Source organism: Mobula birostris, chromosome 18 (assembly GCF_030028105.1).
Source record: "Mobula birostris isolate sMobBir1 chromosome 18, sMobBir1.hap1, whole genome shotgun sequence".
NCBI lineage: Eukaryota > Metazoa > Chordata > Chondrichthyes > Myliobatiformes > Myliobatidae > Mobula > Mobula birostris.
The window spans coordinates 7,053,395-7,067,198 of record NC_092387.1 but is presented as its reverse complement, the minus strand read 5'-3'; the positions used below and the strand labels follow the sequence as shown (position 1 = coordinate 7,067,198).

The following is a 13,804-nucleotide window of genomic DNA, read 5'->3' as shown; positions in this document are numbered from 1 at the left end:
ACAGCATTCTTAAGGGGGGGAGTGAGCAGCCAGAAGTTTTGGTACATATTGGCACCAATGACATAGATGGGAAAGGCGAGGAGGTTCTGAAGAGAGATTTTAGAGAGCTATGTAGACAGCTGAAAAGCAGTACCACCAGAGTAGTAATCTCTGGATTGTTGACTGCTACACGCAGCAGTGAAAGTAAGAGCAGGAGTGTTTGGCAGTTAAATATGTGGCTGAGGAACTGGTGCAGGGGGCAGGGGTTCAGATTTCTGGATCATTGGGTTCTCTTCTGGGGAAGATATGACCTCTATAAAAGGGACGGGTTACACCTGAACCCGAGGCAGACCAATATGCTTGCTAGAGTTGTTTGGGAGGGTTTAAGCTAATTTGACAGGGGGATGGGAACTGGAGTAATAGTGCTGAGGATGAGTTTGTTGGTTTACAAACAGAGACAGTGTACAATGAGACTGCTAGCAAGGAGAGGCTGATGATAGGGCAAAATAGCAATCAACAGGATGAGTTGCAATGTAAAAGGCAGACAAAATCAAAAAGGGTGAATACAGGACTGAAGATGTTATATTTGAATGCACGCTATACGCAAAATAAGGTAGGTGAACTTGTAGCACAGTACAGATTGTCATGTATGACTTTGTGGGCATCATTGAATCGTGGCTAAAAGAAGTTTATAGCTGCAAGCTTAACGTCCAAGGATACACATTGCTTTGGAAGAACAGGCAGGTAGTTGGAGAGGATGGCTTGGGTCTCTTCGTAAAAAAAAACAAATAAATCAAGTCATTAGAAAGAGGCAACATAGGGTCAGAAAATGTAGAATCCTAGTGGGTAGAGCTAAGAAACGAAAGAAAAAGACCCTGTTGTTAGTTATATACAAGCCTCCAAACAGTAGCCAGGATATGAGCTACAAATTACCACAGGATATAGAAAAGGCATGTCAAAAGGACAATGTTACAATGGTCATGAGGAATTTCAATATGCAGGTCGATTGAGAGAATGAGATTGGTGCTGGATCCCGGGGGGGAGGAGTTTGTAGAATGCCTACAAGATGGCTTTTTAGAGCAGCTGGTGATTGAGCCCACAAGGATATCAGCGTTTCTGGATTAGGTCTTATGCAATGAACTAGAATGGGCAGTAATCTGGATATAATAGAATTCACCCTGACGCTTGAGTGAGAGTAGCTAAAGTCAGATGAATGGTATTATAGCAGAGTAAAGGAAATTGCAGAGGCACGAGAGGGGAACTACCCAAAGCTGAGTGGAAGGGAACACCAGCAGGTATGACAGCAGCACAATAGCTGGAATTTCTGGGAGCAATTCAATTCAGATTAGATATATCCCCAAAAGGAAAAAGTATTTATTCTAAAGGCAAGATGACACAACCCTAGCTCACTAGGGAAGTCAAAGCCAACATAAAAGCCAAATGGAGGGCATATAATAGAGCAAAAATGGGAAGTTAGAGGATTGGGAAGCTTTTAAAAGTTAACAGAAGGCAAATAGAAATGTCATAGAGGAAAAAGGTGGAACATGAAGGTAAGGTAGCCAATAATATTAAAGATACTAATAGCCTTTTCAGATATATAAAGAGTAAAAAAAAGAGATGAGAGTAGATAACAGTAGGTGAGAGTAGATGCTGCAAAATGATGTTGTTGTGGTAATGGGGTTCAAGAAAATGCCAGGTGAACTGATTAAGTATTTTGCATCAGGCTTCACTGTGGAAGGCACTCACAGCATACCGGAAGTTTGAGAGTGTCAAGGGGCAGAAGGGAGTGAAGTTGCCATTCCTTGGGAGAAGGTACTTGGGAAATTGAAAGATCTGAAGATAGATAAATCACCTCGACCAGATGGTCTACACCCCAGGGTTCTGAAAGAGGTGGCTGGAGTGATTTTGTAGGCATCTGTAATGATCTTTCAAGAATCAATAGATTTTTGCCTGGTTCTAGAGGACTGGAAAATTTCAAATGTCACTCCACTCTTCAAGAAGGGAGAGAGGCAGAAGAAAGGAAATTATAGACCAGTTACTCTGACTTCAGCTGGGAAGAGGTTGGAGTCCATTGTTAAGGATGTGGTTTCGGGGTAGTTGGAGGCACATGATAAAATCAGCCAAGGTCTGCATGGTTTCCTCAAGGAAAAATCTTCTGACAAATCTGCTGGAATTCTTTGAAGAAATAACAAGCAGGATAGACAAAGGAGAATCACTGATTGCTGTGTACATGGATTTTCAAAAAGCCTTTGACAAGGTGCTGCACATGAGGCTGCTTAACTAGTTAAGAAACCCATGGTATTACAGGAAAGATATGAGCATGGTTAGAGCATTAGCTGATTGGCAGGAGGCAAGGAATGGAAATAAAGGGAGCCTTTTCTGGTTGGCTGTCAGTGACTAATTGTTTTCTACAGGGTCTGTGTTGTGACCAATTTGTTTTTAACATTATAAGTCACTAATTTTGATGACAAAAATTGATGGCTTTGTGACCTAGTTTCCAGATGATACGAAGATAGGTGGAGGAGCAGGTAGTGATGAGGAAGCAGGGAGGCTACAGAAGGACTTTGACAGATCAGGAGAATGGTCAAAGGTGTGGCAGATGGAATACAGTGTCCGGAAATGTATGTCATGCACTTCGGTCGAAGAAATAAAAGCGAAGTCTATTTTCTAAATGGCAAGAATATTCAAAAATCTGAGGTAGAATGAGACTTGGGAGTCCTCGTGCAGGATTCCCTAAAGGTTAATTTGAAGATTGAGTTGGTGGTGAGGAAGGGAAATGCGATGTTTAGGCTAGAATATAAAAGCAAGAATGTAAGGTTGAGGCTTTGAGGCACTGGTGAGGTCTCACTTGAAGTATCATGAGCCATTTGGGTCCCTTATCTAAGAAAGGATGTGCTGACACTGGAGAGGGTTCAGAAGAGGTTTACAATAATGATTCTAGGTATGAAAGAGTTACCATATGAGGCCTGATTGATGGCTCTGGGCCTGTATACACTGAAAATCAGAAGAATGAGGTGGGGTCTCATTGAAAGCTATCAAATGTTGAAAGGCTTCAATAGAGTGAATGTGGAGAGGATGTTTCCTATGGTAGGGAAGTCTAGGACTAGAAGGCATGGCTTCACAATAGCAGGATGTCTATTTAGAACAGAGCTGAGGTCGCAGTTCTTTAACCAAGGAGTGGTGAATCTATGGGATTTATTGCCACAGGTGGCTGTGGAGGCTAAGTCATTGGATATATTTAAAGGCAGAGATTGATAGGTGGTTGATTAGTCAGGGCATGAAGGGTTATGGGGAGAAGGCAGGAGATTGGGGCTGAGAGGGAGATGGATCAGCCATGATGAAATGGCAGAGCAGACTAGATGGGCCAAGTAGCCTCAATTCTGCTCCTATATATTATGGTCTAGATCTTTGAGGTAATGTGATTGATCAGCAAGGGAAAATATTGCATTAAAGGGTAAATAAGCAATTGAAACCCACTGTAAATTAGAATGGTGGAAAGAGTTTGGGCAAAAATGATGTGACCAGATAGGAGAGATTATCCTGATGAAGGATCTTGCCTTAAAATGTTGATTGCTTGCTCATCTCTGTAGATGTTGCCTGGCCTGCTGATTTCATCCAGCATTTTGTGTGTGTGGCTCTGGATTTCCAGCAACTGCAGAATCTCTTGAATTTAGGAGAGATTATGCAGCATCATCAAGATCTCAAAGGAAACCACTTATGATTTTGTTTGCACAAAAGAAAAACAATCGGAATAATTGAAGCATGGAATTCCAAGTGACACTCAGAACACGCTGGAGGAACTCAGCAGGTCGGGCAGCATCCGTGGAAACGATCAGTCGACGTTTCGGGCCGGAACCCTTCGTCAGGACTGTGTTTGGCTAGTGATAGGACATTGTTGGACTTGGGAGTGGGAAAGAAATGGAATGAGAACTAATGGGACTCAAATGTGAGTTGTCAAAGAGACAATGTGATAGAGCTTCCATATCTTTGATAGTAATCCTATCAATTAGTATGGGTGAAAGTTTCTAAATGCAAGAAGTATAATCAGAACTTAAATAAAAATGGGATCAGGGCGCTATGGTGTGTTTCTTTGGTAAGGTGAGAACACTGCTGCCAGCTGCTCTCTGTAATATCTACTTTTGTCAACTTTGTAGCTTCCATTGCGTTTCAATGATCATCTAGTCCTGAGGCAACTGCGGTATACAGGCATGCTGGAAACAGTCAGGATACGACAATCTGGCTATGGTATTAAGTATACCTTCCAGGTAAGTACCTCTGTGTATTGGTGTGTTAATGCACTACTCAATTCTACTTTGAATCAGGTTCATGAATTGTAGCAATTTAAAAAGTACAACATGTTACAGATCAGTTGATTACAATTTGAACTGAATTTCAGTGACTGAAGCATCTGCATATCACTGAGCCAAATGCTCAGGCCCGATAGAATTTGGCCAGTTTGCATGTCATTTGAATTGGTTAATTCAGATTTTTAAAAATGATGAACAAGTGACAGCTTATATCTGCTAAGATAGGAAGTTGTAGAACTGAGTTGAGATTTTATTAGCATTAAGATTTTCAAGTTTAAGTAGCTGGTGGTCTTCACAGAGAAGATTACCTTCAAATCCATGCCCTATCTAATTGGGCCATTCAACCACTTTGTCTCTTTAGAATGAAGATTTTCAGATTTTACTTTAATTGCAGTCTACAGTTCATAGGTGCTGTTATTTTTCCATTCAGCACCTTCCTGGTCTTCAGAATATAAATCCATGACATTAACATTCATAAGTATGTTTCCAGCAGGATTTCACGCTAATGATTAGGAGGGTCCAGTGATATTTTCTGTCCTTTGTCTCCGGTTTCATTACCTACTAATTGATGCCTTTGTTGAGACTGCTTCATTCAGCAGGGCCTGGTTGGATCCTAATGGTGATTTCACCATGCGTGTAACACATTACTGCGGAGGAGTGACTTGTACTCCCAGTTGTGGCTGGGTAATACCTTCCAGCAGCAGTGTATTATTTAAAACATGTTAATTAGTTGATGCATTAAGTAGAGCTGATGTGAGATATGCTTTGAAATATTTCAGGAATTTGTGGACCATTTCCGTGTGCTCTTGCCGCAAGGTACCACCTCTTCCAAATGTAGTATTCAGCAGTTTGTGAGAAGTGTGAGCCTCAACGGTAACAGTTATCAAGTCGGTGAGACAATGGTAAGTTTTATTATATGAAATGACAATTCTACTGAATTGGATTGCAAGTGTGCTGAATTGAATTGGACACCGGACAATATCGATTTGTACTTGCTGGTATGAGTCATGAGAAAGTTAGATGGGCCCATCATGAAAGTTTCAACCTCTCCCCTTTCATTATCCGTCTTCATACATATGCCAGTACTTGGAGACCTGGTTCAAGAGGTAAACTTCAGTCATCAGCGCTTCTTTAATGCTTAATTTAATTTAATTTATTTAATTCTTCCAACTCTATGTTCAAATACTATTGCTGCCCCCATCACTGTGCAACTTCCAAAGTTGATTGGAAAGGGACACCAGCAATTTGGAAAATACAGGATAGGGGAATGCCAGTAATGAAGTAGTATCCTAAAAGGAGATGAGGCTGCCGTGGGGAACAAGGGAGAGGGCATCTAATATATCAAAAATTTGTGGGAAGTAGAGATTGGGAAGCTTTTTAAAAAAACAGAAGACAACAAAAAAAACATAGAGAGAAAAGATGAAATATTAAGGTAAGCTAACCAGCAAGATAAAAGAGGATACCAGAAAGTTTTTTCAGATATATAATGAGTAAATGAGAGAAGAGGGTTAATATTGGACTACTGGAAAATGATGCTGGAGAGCTAATAATGGGGAGGAAGCAACAAAATAGCAGATGAACTTAAGTTTTTTTGTGTCAGTCTTCACTGGAAGACACTAGCAGAATGCCAGAAATGCGAGTGTGTCGGGGCAAAAGTGAGTGGAGTTCCTATTACTAAAGAGAAGGTACTTGAGAAACTGAAAAGTCTAAAGGTAGATCAATCACCTGGACCAGATGGGCTACACCCCAGGGATCTGTAAGAAGTAGCTGAAGAGATAATGGAGGCATTAGTAATGATCTTTCAAGAATCACTAGATTCTGGAATGGTTCTGGAGGACTGAAAAATTGCAGATTGCACCCCATTCTTTAAGAAGGGAAGGAGACAGAAGAAAGGAAGTTATTGGCCAGTTCACCAACCTTCAATGGTTGGAAAAATGTTGGAGTCTATTATTAAGGATGAGGTTTTGGAGTTTTTGGAGGCAGATGACAAAATAAGCCAAAGTCGGCATGGTTTCCTTAAGGGGAAATCTTGCCTGAAAAATCTGTTGGAATTCTTTGAGGAAATAACAGGCAAGATAGACAAAGGTGAATGAATGAATTTTATTTATTTGGATTTTCAGATAGCCTGTGACAAGGTGCCGTGCATGAAACTGGTTAACAAGATAAGAGCCTATGGTATTACAGGGAAGATACTAGCATGGATAGAGCATTAGCTGATTGGCAGGAGGCACAGAATTGGAATAAATGTGGCTTATTCTGCTTGGCTGCCATTAAGAAGTGGTGTTTAGCAGGAATCTGTATTGGGACTACTTCTTTTCACGTTATGTATCATTGAAGGAATTAAATGCTTTGCAGACAATGTGAAGTTAGGAGGAAAGGCTGGTAGTGTTGAAGAAGCAGGGAGGCTGCAGAAGGACTTGAACAGTTTAGGAATGGCAAAGAAATGGCAGATGGAATATCATGCCAAGAAGTGTATTGTCAGGAACTTTGGCAGAAGGAATAAAGACAGACTATTTTCTAAATGGGGAAAAAAAAAATCAAAGATCAGAGGTACAAAGGGACTTGGGAATCCTCATGCAGGATTCCCTAAGGGTTAACTTCCAGGTTGAGTCCTTGGTAAGGAAGGCAAATGCAATGTTAGTATTCCTTCTGAGAGGGCTAGCATACAAAAGCAAGGATATAATGCTGCGGTTTTATACGGTAGTGGTCAGACTGCACTTGAAGTATTGTGAGCAGTTTTAGGCTCCTTACTTAAGAAAAGATGTGCTGGCATCTGAGTAGATGCTGAAACTATCAAGCTCTGCCTTAAATATACCCAATGACTTGGCCTCCACAGCCATTTGTGGATTCTGCAGATTCACCACTCTCTGGCTCAAGAAATTCCTCCTCATCTCCATTCTAAAAGGATGCCTTTTGAGGCTGAAGCTGTGGCTGTGTCCACTGGTATTGGACTTTTCTATCATTGGAAGCATTCGCTCCACATCCATTCTACCAAGGTCTTTCAACATTTGATGAGGACACCCCTCATTCTTCTGAATCCCAGTGATAAAGGCCCAGAGCCATCAAATGCTCCTCATATGACAAGCCTTTCAGTTCCGGAATCATGTTTGTGCACCTTTTTGGAACCCTCTCCAATGTCAGCACATCCTTTCTTAGATAAGGGGCCCAAAACTGCTCACAGTACTCCAACTGAGGCCTCACTGGTGCTTTATAAAGCCCCAACATAATCTCAAAATTAATGTTAACATTGCATATGTCTTCCTCACCACTGACCCAACCTGCAAATTGATCTTCAGGGAATCCTGCACAAAGACTCCCAAGTCCCTTTGTACCTTAGGTTTTTTAAATTTTCTCACCATTTAGAAAATAGTCTACGTCTTTAATTCTTCTACCAAAGTGATTGTACAACTGGTCTATTTTACACTTCCCAACACTATATTCCATCTGCCACATTTTTGCCCATTCTCCTAATCTAAGTCCCTTTGTAGCCTCTTCTTCCTTAAAACTGCCTGCCCCTCCACCTGTCTCCATATCATCCACACACCTGGCCTCAAAGCTATCAATTCTCTTCTCCAAATCATTGTCATATAGCATGAAAAGAAGTGGTCCCAACACAGACCCGTGTGCAATACCACTGGTCACTGGCAGCCCATCAGAAAAGCTCCCTTTAATCCCACGCTTTGCCTCCTGCCAATCAGCCAACGCTCCATCCATGCTCATATTTTTCCTGAAATACCATGGGCCCTTAACTTGTTAAGCAGCCTTGTGTGGCACCTTGTCAAAGGCCTTCTGAAAGTCCAAGTACACAACATCAGCTGATTCTCCTTTGTCTATCCTGGTTGTTATTCTTCAGAGAATTCTAATAGGTTTGTCAGGCAAGATTCTCCCTTAAGGAAGCCATGCTGACTATGGCCTATTTTATCATGTACCTCCAAGTACCCTGAAACCGCATCCTTGCCAATCAACTCCAACATCTTCCCCACCAATGAGGTCAGACTAGCTGGCTTATAATTTCCTTTCTTCTGCCTCTCTCCCTTCTTGAAGAGTGGAGTGCCATTTGCAATTTTACATTCCTCTGGAACCATGCCAGAATCAAATGATTCTTTAAAGATAATTATGAGAAGAGGCAAATCAGTAGGGTTGAGAGGGATAATCAATCAGCCATGATGGAATGATGGAGTAGACTCAATGGGATAAGTGGCCTAATTCTGCTCCTCTGTCTTATGGTCTTTATGGTAATACACTAGAATGATTTGCTTCATTAGTGATGCTGTTTGAGGGGATGCATTTGCACCTTTACTTGTTCCTACTTCCTTAACTCTAATATTGTTGTGCATGTCCCTCCATAGATATTTATGAAGGAGAGTGAGCGTCAAAGGCTGCAAAACATGTTGCACAAGGAGGTCCTAAGGAGGATCATTTTGCTTCAGAGTTGGTTTCGCACTGTGCTAGAGCGGCGACAGTTTCTCCAGATGAAACGAGCAATAGTTGTGATACAGGTTTGAACTGAACTGAACTGAAAGCTGCTATAATAATACCCTCTGCACTAGTTTAACACTAAGCTTGAAAGGAAGCAGATCTGATGGCAAGCAACAATAAGTAACACTCTGCTGCATCCATTTATTGTCCAAAGTGTTGCCTGTTTGGTGCAAACAGCCTGTGCTGTAAACCTTGATGATACAACTGGTCAATTTTGTTTGAATCCCCTGAGTCTGCTGACTTTTAAAATAACTTTATCTTGTTTGCTTAACTGTCAATTCTTTGCAGACCTGTTTTGGTTCTCACACATTAGGAATTGGGCTAAGACAACCCAAAATAGTTTTCTTTCTGAATTTTTGTAGATTGAACTTGATAGCAGAGGTAACACACACAAAATTCCTGACGCTGCCTATAAGGAGTTTGTACATTCTCTTGTGATCGCATGTGTTTCCTTTAGGTGCTCCAGTTTCCTCCCACGGTTCAAAGATATACCAGTTGGTAGGTTAATTGGTCTTTGTGAATTGTCCTGTGATTAGGCTCGGATTAAATCGGTAATTGCTGGGTGGTGCACCTCGAAGGGCCTATTCTGTGCTGTACCTCAACAAAAATCATTTTCTTTTTAAATGCTGGAGGAACTCAGCAGGTCAGCATCTGTGGAGAGGAATAAACAGTCAATGTTTCAGGCTGTTTCTGTTGACTCTTTATTCCCTCCCATAGATGCTGCCTGACCTGTTGAGTTCCTCCAGTATTTTGTGTGTGTTACTCTGGATTTCCAGATTCTGCAGAATCTCGTGTGTTTATTGAACACAGATGGCTGAAACCAGCTGTTAATTCCCCCTTCCCAACATGTACATTCTCCTCAACGAATTATGCTGGGTTTTTTTTTACTATTCGGTTACAAAATTAGGTTAGGCATCCTTTTTGGAAAAATGCCTTTTTAACAATATTTGTTGATTTTTATGGCAACACAAGCAGAAGTGATGTATTCCAAATTTTCTCTGTTTTTCCTCTTTTCAACTTTCCTTTGCAGAATTATTGGCAAAGCTACAAAATGAGGCAGAATCTCATTTGCACAAACTCCAGTGTCTTAGATGCAGCAGCAACCAGTATTCAGGCCATGTGGAAAAGCTACAGCCAGAGAAAGATGTACTTGCAAATGCGTGATGCGGCTATTGTTATACAGAGGTGCTGGCGAGGTTATTGCAGGTGCAAGCTTGCAGCACTCTGCATTCAAACATATTGGAGAAGGTACAAGGAAATGCAAACGTACAGAGCTTTCAGGGATAGTATCATTAAGATTCAAGCAGCAAACAGAGGATTTGTTGTGCGGCGCAGGTAATTAATTGTACAAGACTTGTTTTTGTCTCTTATATGCCTAAATTTGAACTAATTCTTGACCATTTGCAGAAATGTATATAGCATGTAGGTCATAGATACTCTCACTGCTACCCCTTGTAATTTACATTCAGGTTAGAAATATAAGAACGTAAGACATACGAGCAGAATTAGGCTATTTGGCCCATTAGGTCTGCTCCACTATTTGATCACGGCTGATTTATTTTCCCTCTCAATCCTATATTCCTCCCTTCTCCCAGAACCTTTGACACCCTTACAAAACAAGAAGCTATCATTATCCGCTTTAAATACACCCAGTGACTTGGCCTCCGCAACTGTGTGTGGCAATGAATTCCACAGATTTACCACTCTGGCTAAAGAAATTCCTCCTCTTCTAAAGGGATATCTGTATTTTGAGGCTGTGCCCTCTGGTCCTAGACTCTCCCACTATCAAATTTTTAAAAAAAACCTCACTAAGTCCACTCTATCTAGGAGTTTCAATATTCCATAGGTTTCAATGAGATCTCCCAAATTCTTCTAAGCTCCAGCAAGGTCCAGAGCCATCATGTGCTCCTCATATGTTAACCCTTTCATTCTTGTAAATGTCCTCTGTTTCTGTTCAATGCCTGCACATTCTTTCTTAGGTATTGGGCCCAAAGCTGCTCACAATACTCAAAATGTGGTCTGACAGATTCCTTGAAGCATTATGTCTTTGCTTTTCTATTCCAGCCCTCTCAAAATGGATACTAATATTATATTTGCCTTCCTTGCTACTGACTCAATCTGCAAGTTAACGTTTATGGAATCCTTTGCACCTCTGATTCTGTATTTTCTCCCCCTTTAGAAAATAATCTTTGTCTTTATTCCTGCTACCAAAGTGGATGACCATACATTTCCTTGCATTCTATTTCATCTTCCACTTCTTTACCCATTCTCCTAATCTGTCTAAAGTCCTTCTGCAGACTCAACACTACCTACCCCTTCAACTGTCTTTGTATCATCTGCAATCTTGGCCACAAACCCATCAATTCTGTCATCCAGATCATTGACATACAACGTAAAAAGAAGGGTTTGCAAAACCGACCCCTGTGGAAGAGCACTAATCACCAGCAGCCTACCAGAAAAGACCCCTTTATTTCCATTCTGCCTCCTGCCAGTTGGCCGATCTTCTACCCATGGGCTCTTATCTTGTTAAGCTGCCTCATGTGGGGCACCTTGATAGAGACCTTCTGAAAATCCAAATAAGCAACTCCATTGGCTCTCCTTTGTCTACCCTGCCCGTTATTTCTTCAAAGAATTATATATTGGTTTATTCAGTTTTCAATCAAATTGGAACCACTGAGGGCATTTACTTGACCTTTTAATTAATAAAAAACAGATCAAGTTGGTAGAGTTCAACCCTTTTAATGGTCAAAACTGAATTCTTGCCTTTTATTTCAGATTGCAGGCACTGAGAAGACAAAAGTTCAAAGACAAGAGAAAACACCTGGATTATGAACAAAAAATGGGACTGGATAAAAACTTGGGGGAAAGGTTTTCTAAGCTCGCTGTATCTGATCAAGACAAATTAGAACTAAATGAGAGCCCTGCTTCAAAGGAGACTGACATTCAGGATGTACCTGCTGACTGTAACGATGTATCCCTAGACATGCAGGGTGGAGCATTCAACTTTGCCAGTGTTACAAATTTGCTCCAGGATGTTACGGTGAGGGAGAGACCAAAATCATTGCCTGGGGACCCTGAGAAGCAGAAAGTGGTGCGTGCCAAACGACACAGTCGGAGAATGAGAGAATTGGAGCAGGCCATATTCAGTCTTGAATTGCTGAAGGTGAGATCAGGAGGTGTGTCTCCCTCAGAGGAGGGGCGCTGGTCTAATGAGCTGATTTCTGATAGTGTGAACTCCTTGTCTCCTCAGGGAACACCAGACAGTGAGAGCTCAAGAGGTAGTTTTGAAGTACCCATTGGCGATGATGGCCAGAAGAGACACCTCTGTTTATTTGTTTGTGATGACCTGGTGTCTGATTCCAGCCTACAAACTGCTCAGGATAATCTTTCAACCAGTCCAAAAGTCAATGATCATGATTTATCCACTGGTCTGCAACTCAATGGAAATAACCTGTCTTCCAGTCCTCCTAATAACACTAATTGTCATAGTCATGTTTCTGTGTCTCCTGAAATAGCCAGTGGAGAATTTGAATTTCAAATATCAAGTTCTGAAGATCGACCTCCCAGTCTGAGACCAGTAGAGAGTCTGTATTCTAGTCCCAAGCTGGATTCATGCTTGTTGCCCGATCACGACAGTGTACCCAGTCACCTGGTACCAAATGACAACACTGCTGTAGGCGTTGATGACTGTAAGATAGAAGACATTACCACTGAACCCAAACCAAACGGAGAAGGAGCTGACAAAGCTTTGCCAAACTGTGCTGAACTTGCTGTAATGGATGACGCAAGCATAGATTCCTTCTCACATACTAAAGTTTTAGAAAAGCTTGAATGGTTGAATGTACAGCAAGCAGAGAGACAAAAGCAAAAACAGCAGCAGGATGAGAAGGAGATGATGGAACAGATAAGGCAGCAGACAGAAATCCTTGAGAAACAGCGCAAGGTTTTTGAGAAGCAGGAGAAGGACATGTTTGAGAAACATAGAGGGGAAGCTCTGCAGAAGATAGAGCAGGGCAGACAGAATGATTCCCCTCCGGTTTATTCCAAATCTCCAAGCAAGCAGGCAGACAGGCCCCAGTCTTATCTTGTCATGCACTCGGACAGAAAATGGGATCCAAGTTCAGAAAATCCTTCAACAACAAGTACTGAGGCTAAGTTAGTGAACACTGCAGAATCTTTTGATGTAGACACTATCTCAGGTCTACCCACAGGAAGAAACAGACCAGTGAGCATGTTTTTTGAAACAAAAGAACTGCAGCCATCTGGCCAACAAGAAATTAATAAGCCAGCTGGCTGGACCCCGAAGCTGAGCTTGGAGTCCCGTGAAACCTTTCCTAATGCAGAGCGTCTCCGAAAGGCTGCACCTCAAAAAGGGAGTGCAGGCACTAAAGAAGAGTCACCCAGTAATATTGCCAAGGACAGGACCAATGCCCTATTCTTTTTGCCAAAAGACAAGAATACACTGAGCAAGTAAGTTTCTTTTCTTGATGATTCAGGAATACAAATAAGCTTTAGAGGTTTGGGTAAAGTCCTTGAGTGGTCGTATATTAATATACAACACCAGTAGAATAACCAGTGAATGCTTGGTCATAAGACAAACATTGGCCAGAGAGTGATGATGGAACGCTCCAACTGTGGAAAGGGTCATAGAGAAGTACAGCAAGAAGCAGGCCCTTCGACCCATCTAGTGCATGCCGAAACCATTTAAACTGTCTATGCCCATTGACCTGCACTGAGAGCATAGCTCTCCATATCTCTACTATCCATATACCTACCCAATATTCTCTTAAACACTGAAATTGAGCTCGCAGGCACCATTTGTGGGGAGCTCATCCCACACTCTCATGACTCTTTACTACCACTGTCTATCTTCTCTCACAATGCAAATGTCTAATCCAATTTACTACCTCATCCTGAATGACAAGCGACTGAACCTTCTTGACCTGCCTCCCATGTGGGACCTTGTTAGATGCCTTACTAAAGTCCATGTAGACAACATCCACTACCTTGCCTTTACCTACTTTCCTGGTAACTTCCTC

The 13,804-nt window shown here is 41.6% G+C and overlaps 1 protein-coding gene across 9 annotated transcripts in view; it reads left to right on the top strand.

Annotated features, from left to right (window-relative positions):
• Window positions 1-13,804, top strand: part of myo9aa (myosin IXAa) — a 359,701-nt gene that overhangs the window by 268,775 nt on the left and 77,122 nt on the right. For 8 of the 9 annotated variants that reach the window (XM_072282122.1, XM_072282124.1, XM_072282125.1 and 5 more), the window contains 5 exons: window positions 4,134-4,244; window positions 5,066-5,188; window positions 8,636-8,785; window positions 9,796-10,100; window positions 11,541-13,235. In XM_072282122.1, the coding sequence (XP_072138223.1) occupies window positions 4,134-4,244; window positions 5,066-5,188; window positions 8,636-8,785; window positions 9,796-10,100; window positions 11,541-13,235 (2,384 nt within the window). The remainder of the gene's footprint in view (window positions 1-4,133; window positions 4,245-5,065; window positions 5,189-8,635; window positions 8,786-9,795; window positions 10,101-11,540; window positions 13,236-13,804) is intronic. The other variant, XM_072282123.1, reaches the window with a different exon arrangement.